The following is a 16,446-nucleotide window of genomic DNA, read 5'->3' as shown; positions in this document are numbered from 1 at the left end:
AGTTTTAAAATTAATTAGTGAAATTTAATTTTCATTCAGTCATTATTATCATTACAACATCGCACTAATATAAATAAAGTAACTTCTTACAACTATATCTGCCTGAACCAGCGTGTAAGTAGTTGAACTTGGATTTGGGTCGTGACAGCCGTACAGCTCCATACGAAGGGCGGGGGCATTCTGCCAACTGGTAGCAGAGACAACTATGTATCTTGCCTATATAGAAAAGTGTTAATCTCTTACTTTAATGCTGCATTTCAGAAGTTGATGCAAAAGTGTAGACATGTATTATTTATATATATTTCAAACATTTTTCCCAATCCATATCATAATTTTTAAATTTTGTTTTGTAACGTTTGTAATAAAAAATCAATTGTTAACTACAATGTACATTTATCGACAATGTTTACCAATAAACATTAGTTGGAGTTTGAGCAACGTTTCTTAACTAGCAAGCGGATACAACCGATTCTCACCGAAAAAGGTCGATCCAATGTGTGTGTCACAATATCGTCTCTGGCGTGCGACGAAATCCCAGCAAACACCATGTCTTCTCCTTCTACTCGCTGGTACTTTCTCCAGGACAAATTATCGTTACCGTACATGATTTCAAACTCTTTCATCCAGTAGTTTATCCAGTTCCCACCCCCATTCTGTACAGCTATACCAGTGATAATGTGAGGCACCAGCATGTCGATCATAAGATATTCGTAGGAATGATCCCACTGCGGAACCCAGGCGCCCCTGTTACCTATAAGTAACAAATGGTTCAGTACTCAAAATATATATTTCAACTGCCAATTAGCTACATGTAATCAATTTTTCTCTATTAATCTAAAATAACAAAAGAATTACATGCAGTCCATCATTTAATCAAAACTGTGAAAATTAGTCTGATGTTAATATAACCATTCTCGAAAATTCTTCAGAGCGCAAGATGAGGGTGAAGAACCACTACCACATCTTATTGCTATTTTGGACACGTCATGCAGACTGGTCTTTCTTCCTAAAACATTTACTAGCATACAACCGCAATAATTCAACTGATTCGGTGACGGATGAAGTGTTCTAAAATAAGTCGAGCGGGTGTCTGTGAACATTTTCACCTACCAAATGCCGTGTTATTCAGTCGAGCCATCTGGGGAGTTGAGTCAACTGTATAAATGCTAGATGCAGACAACTGCTGGTTTGTGATTCGTCCATCTTCCATGCCAAGGGCACTGCCACCCCCGGGGCAAGCTGGAAATTTCAAAATACTGGTCAGGTACATGTTCATGTACGGAGTGAAATAGTGTTAAAATATAACAAGATTATCTACTGCTACACCTGGGTAAATTAAACCTGAAATGAAAAACGGAGTCAAACATCCAAATCTTCTTATAAAACTGAAAAATCGGTTTCTCGGATTTCTTTTTTACCTGGTCACCCACGATTACCGTTTCAACGCCGATTTAATGACACCAAAACCCTGCCAGCGATTTTTCTTATAAATCTTAATTCAAATTTTATCGTTGATAAAGCAAAATAATGCCTTTGTTTAATGAAAATCTGCAATTAGCGGATCATAACTCCATAAGAAAAAAAGCAAAACTACGGCACGTGGTCAACTCTGCCAATTTTTGTGATAAAATCTTGTTCAGGGATGAAGTTACGCCCCAAACGATTGCTATCTCTCCCCAATATTTTTTATTTTCGAGTTTTTTTCATTGTTTGAAATCCGCTCGAAGATAGATGCATTTTTGTACCACCAGCGTAGGCGCTGGCGGTTACATGGTTTTAGTCCCGACCCGCATGTTCCGCCGGCTCCGTTGGCTCCGCCGCCAAGTCACTGTTACAACTTCTCCTCAGACTACAAGGGACTGCATACCCAACTCTTGGATTTAGGTCACATATAATCTCCACTCCATCCACGCATATTTTGGGCTTTGTCGATGCTGGGGTCTAGGTGTGGCGCTCGTTGCAATGCACCCTTGTCCAAAATTTGCAAAATTGAATGCTAATTATCTCCCAAACCAAATGATTTATGTGAAATATTTCTACAGATGGCTGACCGAAAGTCATATGTGTAGATTTTAAATATGCCCGTGGATTTGACCTTTGACAAAGGGTCAAACGGGCCAAAATTTTCTAAAAATGAGAATTTTTTTACAAATAAACTTTTATTTCTGCCGATTTTCAGAAACTACACAGACCTAACCTATAATATTATTGGCAGGTGTTACCCTTAGGGTCATCTTTCATCTCCGTGAGTTTGGGGTCAATCGGTGCATTTTCACGGGAGTAGCGGCCATAAGATGCCGAAACCGAAAAGTCTCTCTAATTCAGGAACCGTAAATGCTAGAGACCCTTTTTTTTCATTTTGTAGAGCTTGCAACTCGACACTGGAAGTGGTGTCCGTTTTTTTTCCCCATACGATTTACGAGTTACGCTGTATCAAATAGTACACTGTAAAAATAAAATGTGCAATACGGTAATATGCATAAACTTTCGAACGTCTGGAAAAGATAACATAAGGCATAGTAAGGCAGACAACGTCTGGTCGAAAATGACAGTATTTCATGAAATTCGACCATCTGGAATTTCTGAGGACCTCCCATTTTATGAATTTCAGCCAAAATGACCTTTTCTTTATTTCAATTAATTTCTTCTGTACAAATTTTATGGTACATTACTGTAACTCGAAAATTGCAACATTTTAATCCCTTATATCTCCAAAACTTGCATAGTTAGCCCATAGTTACTATTGAACTTGAATAGGAAGTCATACATTGGCAATTTAACTGTGACCTTGAAATTGACCTTTGGCCTACTTTTCGCTATCATCTGAACTTTGCAACATTGAAGTCCCTTATATCTCCAAAACTGGCAGAGATAGGGTCATAGTTACTATTTAACTTGAATAGGAAGTCATATACTGGCAATCTAACTGTGACCTTCAAATGGACCTTTGACCTACTTTTCACCATGAATTGAACTTTACAATAGTCCCTTTTATCTCCAAAACTGGCACAGATATGCCCATTGATACTACTGAACTTGAACAGTTTTCAAGTCAATATATTGACAGTCTTACTGCGACCTTGAATTTGACCCTTTTGACCATGAACCGCTCTTCACAAATTTGGATTTGACTTTTTACTTTTCCCATGATATTGTAATAAATTGTACTTTTCAAAAAAAAAAAAAAAAAAAAAGAGAGAACTCTTGTTAGGTGCATTTTGTAGAGCTTGTCAAGTACAACACTGGAGGTGATGTCCCTTTTTGGTTTTCCCGTGAATGCGCTTGCTCAAGCTGGTGGTACAAAACTTGGAGGCGATATCGCCTCTCTGAACCTCTAGTTTTTGCCTAGTTCGTGTCTTGGCATATACAGGGTTACTACTTAAAGATGCATACAAAGTCAATTTTTTGTCACAAAAACCAACCAAATGCCAGCATATAGTTACAAGTAGTATAACTAAGAGATTTACCAAAAGGCATTGTTTAATTTTACCCAAAAGTGATGTTTGAACAGATTTTTCTGCTGGTATTTTAAGCTGTATGTCAATGGGGCAGGAAAGTAGGTCACGGAAGTAGGTTAAATTTACAACCATAAATTTAAAGAAAGGAGCAGTCTAAAGGTCTTTTATGGCCGATCGAGTGATCTATTCAGTTTATCCCTTGGCATGTCGAAATTATTTGAGTCATATAAGAATCTAGTAGAAGTGGTTTACATGTGTTACTGGGAATCCACACTCCACCGATGCTCGGTTCGTATGTACCTTTAATATGGAACATTATTTTTTAGCCAGTAAATTTTCTACAAAATATTTATTTTCTCTCTAACTACTTTAAATCCAAAACTGAGGTGTCACTCCATATGTAGCCAGGTGTGTTACCTAATTACCACACAACTCTCGAAACAATTGATGTATGCAGTTGCATGTTCTGTGGTCAGAAATGTGAGGGGTGGTCTTTTCGGCAATTTCTGCCCTTGTATAAAAACGCATGGGTTTGGCCAATCTTTGGAGTGTATTTAAAGAACCAATAAAGGGATCGCTCTGAAACTTAACAGGTACCTTAGAGAAGATATGGTTCGACAGCTTAGCAACGCAGCTTACTATGGGATTCTTGTTCTCAGAGAAAATGGCCAAAAACGGACAGCCTGGCCAGGCAATGCAATTGACATTTAACAGGAACCGTTAGTAAAGTCCTCCAAAGAAATGCCACAACAGGGGCACCTGCTCCAACACATCGGCCAGGGTGTCCGCGTATCACAACAAAAAGACTGGATCGCCTTCTACTTCTACTTCTACTAGAGTGCGCCGTGCTGGTCGTACAAAGACAAGCGGTTGTTAAGCCTCTCTTCTGGTCCTCAAATCAAGTTCGGTCCCTTGGTTCTAAACTGTTTACAAGAAGCTCTGTACTGGTCCTACACCTGTAAATGTCCATCATGACGAGTTCAAACGTGTTCCCCAAACGTGTCCTTGGCTGACTCTATTATGGTCTCCAATATTTGAGGTTTAAAACTTTGAGAGGCTACCAAAAAACGTACGTAAACTGAATGTTAGAAAGAAATGCATTTCAATTATTTAAAATTGTATTATATTTGCTATAATGTATTCTCATATTTTTTATGGAACACAAAAGTTTTGCTGCGTGACTACCTTTAGGATGCTTAATACTACTACAATATTTATGGCGTTCTCTGCTTCTTGTTTTCAAGACAGTTACATTCGTGGGTGATTGTGTGCATGTGGGGGGGGGGGCTACTCACTCACTGTCATGGTCGTGCGTTCTTTATTCCGTTTTAAGTTAGTATAAGCTCTTATTTTCATATGGACGCGTTTATTCCCGTGAATTTCCTAAATGTCCACTGGACTGTCAAGAATTATAGTGATTCAGAGCTTATATAGGCACAGTATAATGGATTTTTACTGAATGCGTTTTATAAATCTATTAATACTGCAATTTATGTAAAGAGCTCCCTATGAAGGATAGTCTAGCTACTTTATTCTTTTACACATTTTGTTTCAGAACTTTTTTTCAATTTTCAGGATTTAGGGTTTAGGTACGGTCACTATAAACTGCCAAAATGTAGGCGTTTTGTGCAAGTAGTAGAAATGGATTATATTATTTTCGAATCAGCGGATCTAAAATAAACAAACTTTATTAATAAACGCGCAATATATTCGTAATTAAAGCCTATTTGCCTGTTTGACTGCATTTAAACTAGGACGCAACTGACCATAATGTGTGTTTGATTGACGGGGCTGATTTAGAGATGTGCTGCATACCTTGTTGGTATTTATACCTAGGCTTTCACAAGCTATATATCCCATATCATTCGGATAATGTTCAAGTGATGTTTTGCTACAGGATGACAACTTAGCATCCCAATTGTATTGCTTTAGGAGCGTACAGTGAAGGGAATATCATGAAAACCCAGTGATCTGACCAAAGACATTGTGGCGATTTGATCGACTAATGGTAGAGGACAGATCCAGTATAACTACGTAGTATAAGTATGCATACCAATGCAATTTGCTGTTACACAACGCCGTACTCCCTTGGGCAAAATTAAAGGCTAACATCCCCACTTCAAGGGAAAGATTCAGAACAGCGTCCTGGCCTGAATTTTGATCTTACAAACTGACCCCTGGAAACCACAAAACTTTCTTTCATGCCTAAATTTGTGAATTTAAATACTCGATCCCAACCATTAAAAGTGCCACCGACCCTCACATTGACTGCCTCTCTTGTTATAGAGCACAAATCAAATTAATTTAAAAGAGACAAACCTACAGGTAGCTGTTATTACAGAATCGGGATTCTTTAACATAGATTTTTTCTCGACTCCAGGGACGTCTCAATTTCTTTTTCGCCCTGTATATATGTCTTATTCAGTTGAATGGTCTTTATCACAGCATCTATATGTAAGTTCATTAAAAACCTCAAATCAAACGAATTGTGTGTACGCGCCGTAATGTACATGAGCTTTGGATGGTTATTTTAAGTATTTCGATGTTGATAATTTCGAATCCTATACATTATAGTAGATGTGCGTACATGGAAAGCAGCAAAACAGACTTAAGGCATTTTTGCGTCGATCATTATGCCGTTTTATTTGCATCGCATCTGTAGCGACATTTGTTGCCAGATTAACGAACCACCGCGCAATTATGTAAGAGAACCATGAAAACAGCACCCGCACCAGACACGGGCATTTAATTTTGGTTGGTCCTTACGGGCTTGCATTCGACCGGAGGCAGAGTTGTGAATCAATCTACAGTATATTATTTTCCGTTTATATAAAAGTTACATGTACCTATGTCCCGCATAACGCTATCTCAAAAATTGGTCACTTTATGACCCTTTAAAACACCGCTACAGATGTAGACACTCCAACCCAATTAATTGAGTTCGATGTGAGAAAACTTTCAACAAAAAGTGAAAATGTGAGCCACATATATTTAGATTAATATCGGAATAAATATATGACACGTTCCATTACTTTCACTGGTTTATTTCATTGTCATGGCCAGAAATGTGCAGCACGCGAGGGCGCTACAGTAGGGCTTCACGTGACTCAACTAGCCAATCACAGCACAACAATGGCATCGCACACAGACTCTGTGATAAGTGCTCAGCCCATTGTCAAGTAGTGTTAGTTCATGGTAACAAGTGTCTTACATGTGCAGAGAAGTTTATTGTAATATGTATTGTTCTTATTGTTACATTATTAAATCTAACTCTGTATCCAAGTAGTAACTACACTGTACCAAGTCAGGTACTGATGATGTGCAGAGGTCATATATTCCAGAATAAGCCATACAAGATTATTTTGGAACAGTTGCAGCATTAAAATTTAAAATTAATAGCAATCTGAAAGAAGAATTTTGCATTATTATTAAATGATGATAGGAATTTTGGATTAAGAAATTAGGTAAATACTGAGTAGAGATATTGTCAGTCAATTTAGGTAGAATCTGATAATATGATTGAAAATACTGATTGAATTCTTGACCTTGCACTGGGCAGTTTCACATTTGTGCCAAGTGCTTTTTTTGGGACTCCATTGTACAGTGGTAAAATTTCTTCAATTGCCATGAAAGTTTTTAATCAGACTCTGTATGGTGCTGCTATCTGCTGGTGCTATCGGCAACGAATTAGTTTGCCTTTGTTTCTGAGTGAATCTACCGTCTAAAATCACTATTTCTGAAAATATGTGCGTTTTGCTGAGGGTAGGCTAGGCAATACACGGCAAACTTCTTAGTACGTGTGAACAACATAATTTTTTTAAAAACCCTAGCGATATTTGGTAAGGAGTTGCTTGAAGCATAGCACAGCGTTGCTGTCTATCGGCATCAGACCGTTAGTTTGTCAATTATCACGAATTACCCACGAATCGCGAACCCATTCATTTTCCTATGGCAATCTAGCAACTCATTAAAAGTGCACGCATGCGCAGTGGGCTAAGCGTGACGTCATGCAGTGCATTTCTGGGGATGACCCTCTAACAGGGAAAGCAGTCAGCGGTTATTAAAAGTAATATGAAACATTAATAAAAACGTTATGCAAAACGTGAGCGGTTGGGATAAGTTAATTTACGCTCTCATCTTTCATATGAAAAAAATGAATATTTACAAGAGTTCAGGGTGGGAGGGGGAGCATAAGGGCATAGCAACTATTATGTTATGAAATAACAATTTGAAATAAAAAGAACGTCAAGTTGAGCCTTTCTACTGATATACTTTATCGTGTTTCGTGACTATCTAGCTTGGTCGGTTATGAAGATATATACCCCCCCCCCCCCCCCTGCCCACACTTATTTCAACCTGTAAGATTGGAAAGTCGGTAGTCTGGCTCGGGCAATAAAATCTCACTCTCCACATCTGGTTTCTATCAAGCGCGTTCAGAGCTTCAGAGCTTAGGACAAACATATTGCTCCTCGGGCCAGGAAATCTGGAGAGGGGGAGTAGAGAAACATGTCTTCTCAATATGGAAAGCTATATATTTTTGGTAATTTCCTTTGTAACGTTTACAAACACTATAAAATACCCTTTCTCGAATTAATATCATGTTCACACATTTCTGTAAATATCTTGAATTTAAATACTAATGTTAAATGTCAGAGACTTTGATTTATGACAAGAGAGAGAGAGGTTAAGACATTCTGTAAATGTCCCGAACAAGATGAGTGTTATAAACTAAACACATCTTGGCAATAACCCGTAGACAGTCAGCCTGCAGAGTGGTTTAGTTATTACAGTGCCGCCGGAATGTCCCCTTACCAAATGGCCGTATGGTTTCCCAAGCCTGCCCCATATGGTCGAACAACAGAGGCCGTATGATAATTACAGGGTAGGGGAATCCCCAAGCAATCCTTATCGGACACCCAAATTAGTCGCTTCAACGAACACGGTCTGCCCCTTCTTAATTGCCTCACTTAAGGTTTCTATTATAGCTGATGCAAAGAGATTGCTATCGACACGAGCAAACAATACCGGGTTATGTATCAACTGCAACAGAAGACTCGAGTAAAGGCAAGTCGAATATTAGAACAAAACTCTAAAGAACAAATCAGGCTTAGTTTTAAAACAAGTATAACAATTTTATTTGATGATAATAAGGCACGATCAACAAAAGCGTAGTTAAAATGGAAAATTTTAAATAGCTAATACATCAAATAAATATCAATGTCTCATTACCTTTATTACATGTGTTGCTAGTTTAGTAGCCTGATGCACGACCTTCTCTCTCAATTACCGCTGGAATCACCTTCTTTAGATGATTAATATATTTATTACACTTTTCTGCGTTAATATTTTCCCATGCCTCTCTAATGCCGTCAACAAGTTGTTCTCTCGTGGTAGGCTTAACACGCGTACGCAGGTGATGTTTGATTTCAGCCCCCAGACGCACGTAATCGCTAAGAGGCATCTTGGAATTGTGATGATTTGGAAAATCTGAGTGTCGATTTATACCGTTCACTTGGCAGGTGACACGATGGCACAGAAATCAGTGACATAAACATGTCATATTATACAAAATACTTATTGGCCATTTAGGAAGTCCAGATACACAAACAATTCTATTGACACGTGTCAGTTGATTTAGAATTATGTGCAATTGATTAGTTTGGATTAAAGAGCGTCATCGCAATGTTAATATTTATTTTAACTGGTCTGCAAGCGGCTGCTGGAGGTCATACCCACTATTGATGACTTTTCATGATTAACTGTAATGAGTTCTTTGACTGTGTAACATATCACTGTCCGGAGGCTATCATTTTCTTTAATATCTTAGCTTAAAATTTATACTGACATCAAACTGTTGATATGGTTTTCTGGGGGTGTTCTTTCCTTTTGAATGACATCTTATGTCAGATTTGATATTATTGACCAAATCTCACAATAGAAGACTGGATATTTTTATAATTCAATGACATACTTTTTTGATGAATCAAGCCAAAAAAATTTAATCAGCACTCAAAAATAACAATGATAAAATATTCCATATTAAGTAGTAATCCTGTATGTATGCAATAAAGGACAAATCCATATTAACTGGTACTTATTTAGTACACGTCATAAATCATTTCTGTATGGTCTAGTGGTCCTCTCTCTCTCTCTCTCTCTCTCTCTCTCTCTCTCACACACACACACACACACACACACACACACGGGAACAGCTGCATTTTTCCTGACCAGTTTCACCAGTGGGATTGTTAATTCAATTGGAGTACAACAGTGTTTTTTATTGCAAAAGCACGGATAGCATTTTATTTTACAAAGGAATTTATTGGATTATACATTATTATAACCCTTTATTGAAAAGACAGTATAATATTATATTTTATATAAATAACTTTAATACTCTTTAATACTCCTTAAGTTTGATTTTTTTACTTTTATTTCGACCTCTAGTGCATGCTCTAAAGTGGCCATTCACAGATATATCTTGATTATACATGTATACTTGGGTTCATTTATTTGTCTGTGGACAGTCGTTTTGTGTCGGGGGTGTCTTTGGTTTGTTCCATGGAGTTTTCACAACAGTAATTGGAAGTCAATACGTATTTTAAAACTAAGCTGGTGCAGGTGAAAGAGAACCTCTATATAAAGGATAAGTCGCTTTAAGGTGTGCAGGTAAAGTTTTGTTTTCCCTCTTGAATGAGTGAATAAGGTTCCCTTTCTCCTGCACTGGCAGCAACAGCGGCGACACTGACAGGACACTGTGATCAGTAGTTACTCAGTCTGGATATATACACCAGAATTTCAGAATAATAATTTAAACAGTAAGTTGAGTAGATAAATAGATAAATGAATAAATAAATAAAAACAGCTATGGGGGAGGGACACTCCCAACCCTTAGATTTTCTTTTGATTTTTTTTATACGAAATTACTCATTCCGAAAATATTTTTCTGGGAAGACGTGTTACTGCATTGCAAACACGTTTCACTAAAAGTTAGGCATCAAAGAGAACAAATAAACACACTATGATATATGTACATTACAATTCTTTCATCAATGCTTTTCAAAAACTGGCGGGACTAATAATAGATTCATTGTTGTTATAAGACCTATTCATGCTTATGGTCCAAAGAGTTTGTATTAAAACGAAAGGACGAGAGAAGCTTTAGGACATTCTCTGGGCAACTACGAATAATTCATCTTATAGGCGATGACAAGCAAAAAGTTGTATCGGTAGAAATAGATGAGTACATATTTTGCACTGTCATACACTGAATGACATGATCGAGTATTTCCCGAAAGCTAGCAGAAAAACAATAATGATAGGGTGAGGTGGATTAGTATATTTCGATTACCTAGCAGATCACATTGTCAAGACAAATATGCAGATAATTTTGTGAAAATTAACTATCCTACAAACCTCTTTATATAGAAAAATTTATAGCCTCAATTTATGATAAGCGACAAGAAATATTTTTGCACATAAAATGTCTTAAATGTATAATCCCAAAAGACCGGGCATTCTTCTAGAATAAAGCAATGTTACCCGTTGCGCTTTAATAATACATGCATGAATGAAAATATATCTCTACACTGTATACATATATAAAATCCATGAGCTTTATATCAGACTCATAGCCAAATAAAGCCCTATCCTTTGCCAACTATCCTTTGCCAAATATCCTTTGTAAAATACCCCAAACTGATCTATATAGTTCGCATCGGGGATGGGGATATGTAGGAAGATGAAAGTAACCCCCGTCCTTTAAGTCTACTATATGGGTCAATTTGTGTAAATTAACAAAGCAAAGTTTGTTTCTGATGGAGATTAGATGACTTAGGTATAACGTGTTTTAATTTTAATTAAGACTTTCAAAATTCGAAAAAAGACGGGGAGGCTTATCAATTGACAGTGCATTTCTGAAGGAACCAGTTACATAAAATGTTGATATGAGGTTGCGTTCATAAATTGTGTACTGGATGTATAAAAGTAAGACAGAAAAACCAGAAAAATAATAAACTACACTTACACATTTGCTGGCTGGCCGATCCGTGGGCATAGCTCATAAACAGCAGCAGCTTGAGGACCCCCGTCCACTGCATAACTGGACGTCAATTGCGTCTCAGATGTGACTATTTCTTTTAGGGATCCTTTCATAAAAACTGAAAATGCAGATATGTCAAATTAAGCTTTTGCGGGAAAACCATACAAAAAATTCATAAAATTCCCCACGCCAAGGTATAGATTAGGCAGTGGAAAAGAACGCATACAGAACATGCTTAAAACAATCAACGATGAGGCAATGATTAATAATAAACTAAATAAAAGATATATAGTGGATCACGCCACCGGACAAGCAAATAAATTGCATGCTTTAAAGGTACTGTGGGCTGACAAGGAGCAAGGTACGTGTAACGTGTTTTACTCGTATACATAGCTACTGATGATGGCTTTGTTAGGTGTGCGGCACGACATCCAACAGGGCGTTACATAATTATATGTAGAAGCCATGCAACTTTTTATGCTGCTTTAATACGTGAAGTGCAACCACTTTGACATCTCAATGAGAGAGAGAGAGACTCAGAGAGAGAGAGAGAGATGCAATGCACTATGTCATTAAAAACGAGTATTAAAAATATACAGTATTTCTATTTGTTATGGAACCGTAGTATGAATACAACGCCCAATAGCTGGGTAGGAAAATATATCACGGCCTGAAGAATTCCATGTGTCGCCTTAAATGCGTACTGCAGTCAGCCTATCTAATCACAGGGCGGATTTAGGCCGTCTTCTGGGTCTTCCGGAAGACGGTCAGATTTTCAAGTTTACATTGACGGGTATCTAATTTTTCTGTCGGAAGACGGTCAAAAATAGGGGATGGCGCAACAAAGATAATTTGGAAGACTGTCAGAAAATATCTCTGGATCCGCCACTGATAATTTATCAGGCTCCAAAATCATGACAATCTTTTTGCTTACACGTGAAATGTAAATGAAATTGATAGAGTCTATTGTTAATAAGGAGTTTATAAAATATCTGAAAAATCCCATCTATGAATGATACATACATGTACATGTATGTTCGGTTTAACCGCCATGTTTTATCTCCTTCTTTTACTTGTTTAAAAGTAAACACCCTTCCCTTTGCTATAGATACCATACTGTATGTCTCATCCAGATGTCTTGCACGATTTTTTCGAATAGTTTACCTTGCTATTTATATCGTCTCATTTCATACGGTTTACCCTCTTTGTCACACAGGTTTACCTGTGCCTGTTGGCAGCAAGGAGTGATGCACAAAATAACCCAACATAAAATGAAAACGGGTTTATTTTAAGTAAAGCGATCTGAGTGCTAACTTGTTACATAGGGTTACAAATACCTCGGATGAATCATATGTTACCAGTTTTATACCGGTACCTCATTGCTAGGCTACAATTGTTGCAGGATAGACCACAGGACAATAGGGGTCTATAACATATCAGGCTTGCAGTTAAAGTATCACGCATTACAACTAGAATTGGATCAATCCTTTATTCCTTAAAAAGGGATTCACAAAATAACACCTCCATGAAGTGAATGACAATGTGCTTACATTTCTTGATTTAATCAACGTTTAAATGCCTGACCCTTGACAATTGATATGGGTGTACTTACCTCCCGTGGGGACTAGGTACACGTACAGCTTAAAAGAAAGTGATAAGTTAAAAGACTCGAACCAGATAAAAAATAAAAATTAACTCACTAAATTGACACCTGTGTTCCTTAAAGCCTAGATTACATTTACACGGGCGCCGTGCGATGAAATTGTCGATTTTTTGAAATAGTAAAGCCTCGGTCACAACCGGACGCACAAATTTCAGGATCGTACGTCCCCTGCGATTTTTGGGTGTTGCGGAGGCCGTGGAAGTCGTAGGTAGAGAGGAAAGTCTGCCTTGCGAGTCGCAAGGGCCAAATGAGATGTCCTTTCAAGCAGGGAATGCAAATTGCAAGGAGCGATGGCCGTGGAAATTGTACTCATTTCTTGAGTTTGTCTTGCTTCCTATGTACGTTGCACACACTCACCACTCACGATGCGAATGCAACGCACGGCGAAAGTAGTGCCCTTCTGCGTCAGTCTTGCTTCACACTTGCCTCACACGTTTGTGGTGACGTACTGATGGCGTTCGTCAGTTTTGCTTCCTGTTCTCCTCGCGGACTTTTGGAGGACGCAAACAGCACGTAGAAACTTTTTACCAATTACTTGATTTCTTCCCTGCGATCTAGCTACGTCCTAGCCGGACGCAAGGAACCTAAAAACCGTGCGTCCAAAACGTAGTTGGGACCTAGGCTTTAAGGAACTACGGGCTACGCCCAGTATGTCTACATTGCATGGCCTTACAACCGTACGATTCTGATCTACCGGTATTTCGCACTGCCACCGTCTACCTCCGCTCAGACGCCGTACGAAAAGTGTATTACGGACAGTATATATGTACGTGCACCGTACAGGCATCGCATTTCAAATGCAATCTAGGCTTAAGTGATGGCTTATCTAATGCCTAACAGATCTATATTTATTACGTTTAAAACAAATAAAAACTTACCTTGGAAAGGCCTTCTCCTTGTAAAAGCCCTTCAACTAATGAGTCTTTCCTAATGGAAAGGTGTGTGGTGTTTATAATGTAACGTTAGACCCGTGTGCGCGTTCCTTTGCTGTTTTTTTTTTTTTTTCAACAACAAACGCGACACACCTTTCCATTATCCAGGTCAGCCAATAAGTTACGAGTATATGCCTATTGAAATACGCTTCACAAATGACCTTTTTTATTTACTCCATTGAATACGTGTACGTCAAAGCCATAGACGTGTGTAACTCCGTGTGCTTGGTATTCGTAATGGCGTCTATATTGGAATACGCCGTTGTTAACTTTCCCTTGAGAAGAAAAAAGGCAAAAGACGTAAAGGAATTGACTAAACCAGATGAGGTAGGCGGTGCACAGTGGGTGTTAGTGTCCACGAAAGGTAAAAGTGATCCGGAGAGAGATAAGATGTTCATTGAGGTAGATGATGGTGCTATAACATATTATATTATATCAGCAAAGACATTAAGATTATATTTTTAAAATCTGTCTGATTTTAGGCCAGTGAGCTTCTTCCACACCGTCAATGTCGTCATGGGTCGGCGTGAAAACATCACTGCTGATCCACTGCGCCAAAAGGACGCCCGCAGAAATGGTCGATTATACATCGCAGTACATCTTCATTTCCGCAGTCCTTTTGTTTAACACTGTATATTGGCGTCTACCTGACTTCGTATTAAGCATGCACGACCGATGGTTCCACGAGGGAGAAAGTGTCGAATATATATATAGTAGCCGACTCTAGATCTATGAAGGATCGCGACGCCTTTACTGGGGTAAAAGAACTCCGTCTATAAATACAGTTTTTACCTTTACCACCTTTATACAAGATGCAACGAAAATCCTATTTCACCGTATGATAAATAAACTGATGAGTTTTAACATATCATTATATGTACCCATGGCTTTGGAAGCTACTCTGTTGAACTGTTAAAATAAACATGGATTATTGGGTAATTTGTTTGTGGGCTACTCTTTTTTTTTTTTTTTTTTTGTATTCTGAACATTTTTTTCATCTGTTTCGTTTTAGTTCTGTACTTACAGTTCAATGCACTGATTTTCAGGACGCTATAAAAACAATTTACAGTCTCAAATCAACAACAGAAAATTCACAATTCCTATTCGTTGTTTCAGTTGATCAAATGAAACAATACTGGTCTTTCAGAGACATCAATACATTTTAGTTGTGTTTATTTAAAGGAAGGTCCTCCCGAAGGCCAAATAAAAAACCCGGCAATTATTGACATATGTGGTCAGAATCAATCATCCTAATTTCTGTTGCGATGTATATGTAAAGTACAGCCCTTTCCCACACTACTACTTACTTGAATAGTTAAAGCAATAATAACTCTTCCTTTGAGATTCAAAATTCCGCAAGAAATACATTGTAAACAACGCCTGGAAATATATTCTATTGCATTTTCCCATTAAAACGACTGTTATTGTAGTAAAACTAAAATCTGTGCTTGTCACTTGGGCTTTCGATGCCTTTCTTTACGGTCGACAAGTGCATCCGTTGCCAATGACGTTTAGGTGTCACGCGGATTCTCGCGTTCATTCGAGACCAAAATAACATGGCGGGAAACCCTCAGACGTAAGTTGCGAGTTTTTGTACAGTGCGTCGGATAACGAAAAACCCAGTATTCACACATTGTAGATATAAATGCATTTTGAGCAATAAGACGAATATATCTTATGAATCTTATAATATTGTTATATAGTGTTGTTGTTGTCGTCTGCTTTTCCCGCGGTTTTAAGTAGGCCACCAGAAACTATCGCTCGATATCGCGTGAACTTGCCATGTCAGAGAGAGGGCTCCGTCAGTTAAAATCTCTTAAGAGAACCGTACGTTAAGGAAAAAAACCTGGATTAACTTTGAATGCAGGAATGGGGTCGTTGACCATTGGTAAGTACGGGAAATTTGCCGTTTTTTCCAGGAAAATCGTATTTTTGGCCAAAACGAAGAGTTATTATGACTTTAAACACGATTCTTCTTTTCCGTTTAGCAATTATGGATCTGCTGTTATAATTAGCAGATGTAAACAGACTTGTTCTATGCAAACAAGGAAGAACAAAGAAATCCACATAAATATATCTATTTACAAGCTACACGTTTATATACTGTGCTGTGAATAAAATGTTGATATTTGACAAGAAGGTATTTTTTCCGAGCACAGCATTTATTTCCATATATTAGGAGTAAGTAATCAATCTTAACACAAAAGACAATTAAAAAAGCAAATAACGATTTTGAAGAAAGCAATGTGTTCACCCCTGACGCTATGCAAACTTTCTCTAATTACATAATTAAAACATTATGTAAAGTGTTTTAGGCTTTCCATGAAACAATAATCAAATACCAAAAAAAAA

At 37.9% G+C, this 16,446-nt stretch overlaps 1 protein-coding gene and 1 long non-coding RNA gene across 3 annotated transcripts in view; one reads left to right on the top strand and one right to left on the bottom strand.

The window, feature by feature from the left end:
* Positions 1–14,175, bottom strand: part of LOC106176357 (uncharacterized) — a 48,275-nt gene extending 34,100 nt beyond the window's left edge. The window contains exons 1-6 of one of the 2 annotated variants that reach the window (XM_087003700.1): positions 14,041–14,103; positions 13,112–13,139; positions 11,485–11,617; positions 1,111–1,239; positions 477–751; positions 91–216 (exon numbers count right to left, since the gene is read on the bottom strand). In XM_087003700.1, the coding sequence (XP_086859826.1) occupies positions 91–216; positions 477–751; positions 1,111–1,239; positions 11,485–11,557 (603 nt within the window). In that variant the 5' untranslated portion in view covers positions 11,558–11,617; positions 13,112–13,139; positions 14,041–14,103. Of the gene's footprint in view, positions 1–90; positions 217–476; positions 752–1,110; positions 1,240–11,484; positions 11,618–13,111; positions 13,140–14,040 lie in introns of both variants that reach the window. The other variant, XM_087003697.1, reaches the window with a different exon arrangement.
* A 71-nt stretch (positions 14,176–14,246) lies between these two features.
* Positions 14,247–15,033, top strand: LOC147764084 (uncharacterized). Its single transcript, XR_015332738.1, has 2 exons — positions 14,247–14,421; positions 14,577–15,033. It is a non-coding gene; the product is annotated as an uncharacterized LOC147764084 (long non-coding RNA).
* Positions 15,034–16,446: the final 1,413 nt, after the last annotated feature.

This window comes from Lingula anatina, chromosome 1 (genome assembly GCF_051362555.1).
Source record: "Lingula anatina isolate TDL-2025a chromosome 1, LinAna3.0, whole genome shotgun sequence".
NCBI lineage: Eukaryota > Metazoa > Brachiopoda > Lingulata > Lingulida > Lingulidae > Lingula > Lingula anatina.
The sequence above is the reverse complement of the archived record's forward strand: the minus strand, read 5'-3'. Positions and strand labels throughout refer to the sequence as shown.